General features: G+C 37.2%; 1 protein-coding gene across 1 annotated transcript; it reads left to right on the forward strand.

The window, feature by feature from the left end:
- Positions 1 to 237: 237 nt before the first annotated feature.
- On the forward strand, positions 238 to 1789 carry LOC135206862 (putative uncharacterized protein DDB_G0282129). Its single transcript, XM_064238346.1, has 2 exons — positions 238 to 252; positions 1121 to 1789. The coding sequence occupies exons 1-2, from the start codon at positions 238 to 240 to the stop codon at positions 1787 to 1789; spliced, it is 684 nt and encodes a 227-aa protein (XP_064094416.1).
- Positions 1790 to 3783: the final 1994 nt, after the last annotated feature.

Here is a 3783-nt window from a genome sequence, read left to right on the forward strand (position 1 = left end):
ATGAAAAACGTGTTTCTAATGTGTTTGACAGATTTATTATTTTGGTATTTTGCATATTTTGTTTCGTTTGTCTTATGAAAAACCTGTTTTTAATGTGTTTGACAGATTTATTTTTTGGTATTTTGCATTTTTTGTTTCGTGAGTCTTATGGAAGACCTGTTCCTATGCATTTTATTTTGAAGTATATGATTCTAGCTCGATGGGTTGGATATGTCACCCTGGTCTCGCGCGATTAACATGCCAGCAATACAGGTGATTTCGTAGAATCTGATGGATGTATTTTTAATATTTTGCCTTATTTTCTTCTTGTTATAAAGAACTCCAAGGAACAATGACGAAGGCAACGCGTTTCTACGGAATTTGTAAAGAGAAAGGGCGGTCGTGAATAATATTTTATAGCAGCAGTATCTCTTTATGCATGTCATGGATAATTTCAGTTAGCCTCTGTGTGTGTTTGTGTATGTATAAATATGTATATACATAAACACACACACACACACACACACACACACATATATATATATATATATATATATATATATATATGTATTTGTATACATGCCTACATGTATATATAAGTATGTATGTAATATAGTATATAGTGGAATTTATATAATATAGATATATATATACAGAGATATATATATATAGGGTATATATATATGTATATATATATATATATATATATATATATATATATATATATCAGATATATATATATAAATACATACATACATACCATATAATATACAAATATATATACACACAAAACACACACACACACACACACACCACACACATATACACATATATATATATATATATATATATATTATATATATATATATATATATATATATATAAATATAGAAAAAAGGACAAAATACGAAAGTCGACGGAACCCATCCCTTTCGTATGTGGTTGAAAAGAAGGAATAAGCGGACTTGGCGCATTCACCCGCCAAGTTTCCCTTCGTGGGGCCAATCACTATTGGGGGTGGGGGGTGAACCTCTCGCCAATACGTGGATGGCGCTCGTTAAACTCCCAACCTTGTTACGGTGCATCATAAAATCTCGCCAGGGAAATAACGCTTCACTTACTCGCGCCCTCTTCTCCCAAGGGGCCTCGCATCACAATAGTGCCAGTGCCGACAGCACCAGCAGCAGCAAGAACAGCAGAAACAGCAGCAAAGACAGCAGCAAAGACAGCAGCAAAAACAGCAGAAACAGCTGCAGAAACAGTACAAGAAAAGCAGGAACAGCAGCAAAACCAGCAGAAACAGCTACATGAACAGCAGAAACAGCAGCAAAGACAGCAGAAACAGCTACAGAAACGCAGCAAAAACAGCAGAAACAGTAGCAAGAAAAACAGGAACAGCAGCAAAAGCAGCAGAAACAGCTACAGGAACAGCAGCAGAAACAGCTACAGGAACAGTAGCAAGAAAATCAGGAACAGCAGCCAAACCAGCAGAAACAGCTACAGAACAGCAGAAATAGCAGCAAGAACAGCAGCAACAGCTACAGGAACAACAGCAGGAACATCAGAAACTGCTACTGGAACCGCAGAAACAGCTACAGGAAGAGCAGCAAGAACAGAAACAGCTACAGGAACAGGCAAGAACAGCAGAAACAGCTACAGGAGCAGCTTAAGAACAGCAGAAATAGCTACTGGAACAGCAGAAAACAACTCTAAGAACAGCCAAACAAGAACAGCAGAAACAGCTACATTGAACAGCATCAGAACACGAAACAGCTACAGGAGCAGCTTAAGAACAGCAGAAAGCTACTGAACGCAGAAACAGCTACAAGAACAGCAGCAAGCACAAGAACAGCACAGAACAGCAAGAATAGGGCTACAGGAACGTGAAACGTAGTTCATCCTGCATTGAACACAGAAATAGCTACAGGAACGTGGACGTAGTTCATCTGGCCCATGCTCACTTCGGTTTCACAGCTTCCATTCTAGACAGACCCAGAGAGTCTATCATTGAATATTCGAAGAGCAGATAACAAACACACGCACACACACACATACGCAATACAAAATTTATAAACATACAGATCTAGGTAGCATACACCGCCGCCCACCTTTAATTATATTACCGTCCGCATAATTATCAAAAGCGAATCAAGTCAGATCCCTGGAATAATCAGTTGACTTGAAGACTGTTGTGTGTAGTAGCCTTACAGTACCACTTGAATGCAGAACACACACACACACACTTGAAAATGTAGAATATACTACGAAAGTACTGGTTCCAAGTCCCTGATTCACTTACCTTTCTACCGTGAGTTTAAGGATAGATATGTATGTATGTATAATGCGTATTTATGTGCATGCATATTTCGTGTGCCTTCGTATATGAAAATTAATGGCGAAAAAATAATACTAATTTTTGTATATCTGGTACTGACGCTAAGCTTGTGAATACCTGATAAGTTAATTGCAAATCTAATTAGCGAGGCGCTTAGGTAGTCGGACTTACCGAGAATTGTATATATTGGAAACCTGGTTACAGATATATATATACTGCTGCTCGTGGTCCAGTGCATCCTTTGGAGTTTAGGAGACGATGTTATTAAGGGAATTTCCTTAGTTACGCTTTCTCATTAGGGATTCTCTCTCTCTCTCTCTCTCTCTCTCTCTCTCTCTCTCTCTCTCTCTCTCTCTCTCGTTTTATGTTTCGTCGATTTTGAACTCTCTCTCTCTCTCTCTCTCTCTCTCTCTCATTACCATTTGATCACGTGGCTGTTTATGTTTCTGTTAATTATCATTCGTAATATTTCTATCTATATTCACTTACAGTTTGATCCCCTGCTTCTTTCTCCTTTACTATAGCTGGTTTACTTAAGGTAGATTCTTGGTTGAGCACTATGCCTGCAAGACGTTTGTTTGGCGGCCGCTGATTGGCTGAAAACTGCCTATACCTCCCGGTACCAGCCTATCAGCGCCCGCCAAACAAGTGTCTTGTAAACGTAGGGCTCATTCAAGAATCTCTACATTAAGTTTATCCTATGCTTTCATTCACCCCCTATTTAGTTCTGTTAGATTTCTTTCAATAGTTACTTTGTCTGATTGCTTCAGTCACGAGCATTTTCAGTCAGACTGTCTTCTCTCTGCTATAGTATGTATTGAATATTATCTATTCGTCGATTCTCAACTCGAGCCTGATTTAGCGCTAATATTGGTTTTGTACATATCGTTATTTAATGGGTGCGATCGTTACACCGCGAGGAAAAATTTACTCTTATAAAGGTAAAATAGTTAGTTATATCCTGCCAATTTGTGGTCATAGTTACTCCCCCCCACCCCCATCCCAAAACACTGAAATTCTCCCTGGTGAGAAACACTGAGTTAAACCATTCTCTCTCTCTCTCTCTCTCTCTCTCTCTCTCTCTCTCTCTCTCTCTCTCTCTCAATTTAGTTTTTATTAAACGGCGCTGTAGTTTTTCGCACATTAAATTCAATGTATTCATTTGCCCACGTTGAGTTTGAGTTGTTCCTCGCAACAATCGACAAGAATTGCCCAATTGCTGACGGTAATGATGCACTGGATGCACTGGACTAGGAGCTCCAGAATATATATATATATATATTATATATATATATATATATATATATATATAATATATATATATATACTATATATATATACACATATATATATATGTATGTATATATATATATATATATATATATATATATATATATATATATATATATATAGATATATATAATTATATATGCTGGTCATTAAAAAAATTAATTTAGAAACTGCACTTG

Source organism: Macrobrachium nipponense, chromosome 31 (genome assembly GCF_015104395.2).
Source record: "Macrobrachium nipponense isolate FS-2020 chromosome 31, ASM1510439v2, whole genome shotgun sequence".
Lineage (NCBI taxonomy): Eukaryota > Metazoa > Arthropoda > Malacostraca > Decapoda > Palaemonidae > Macrobrachium > Macrobrachium nipponense.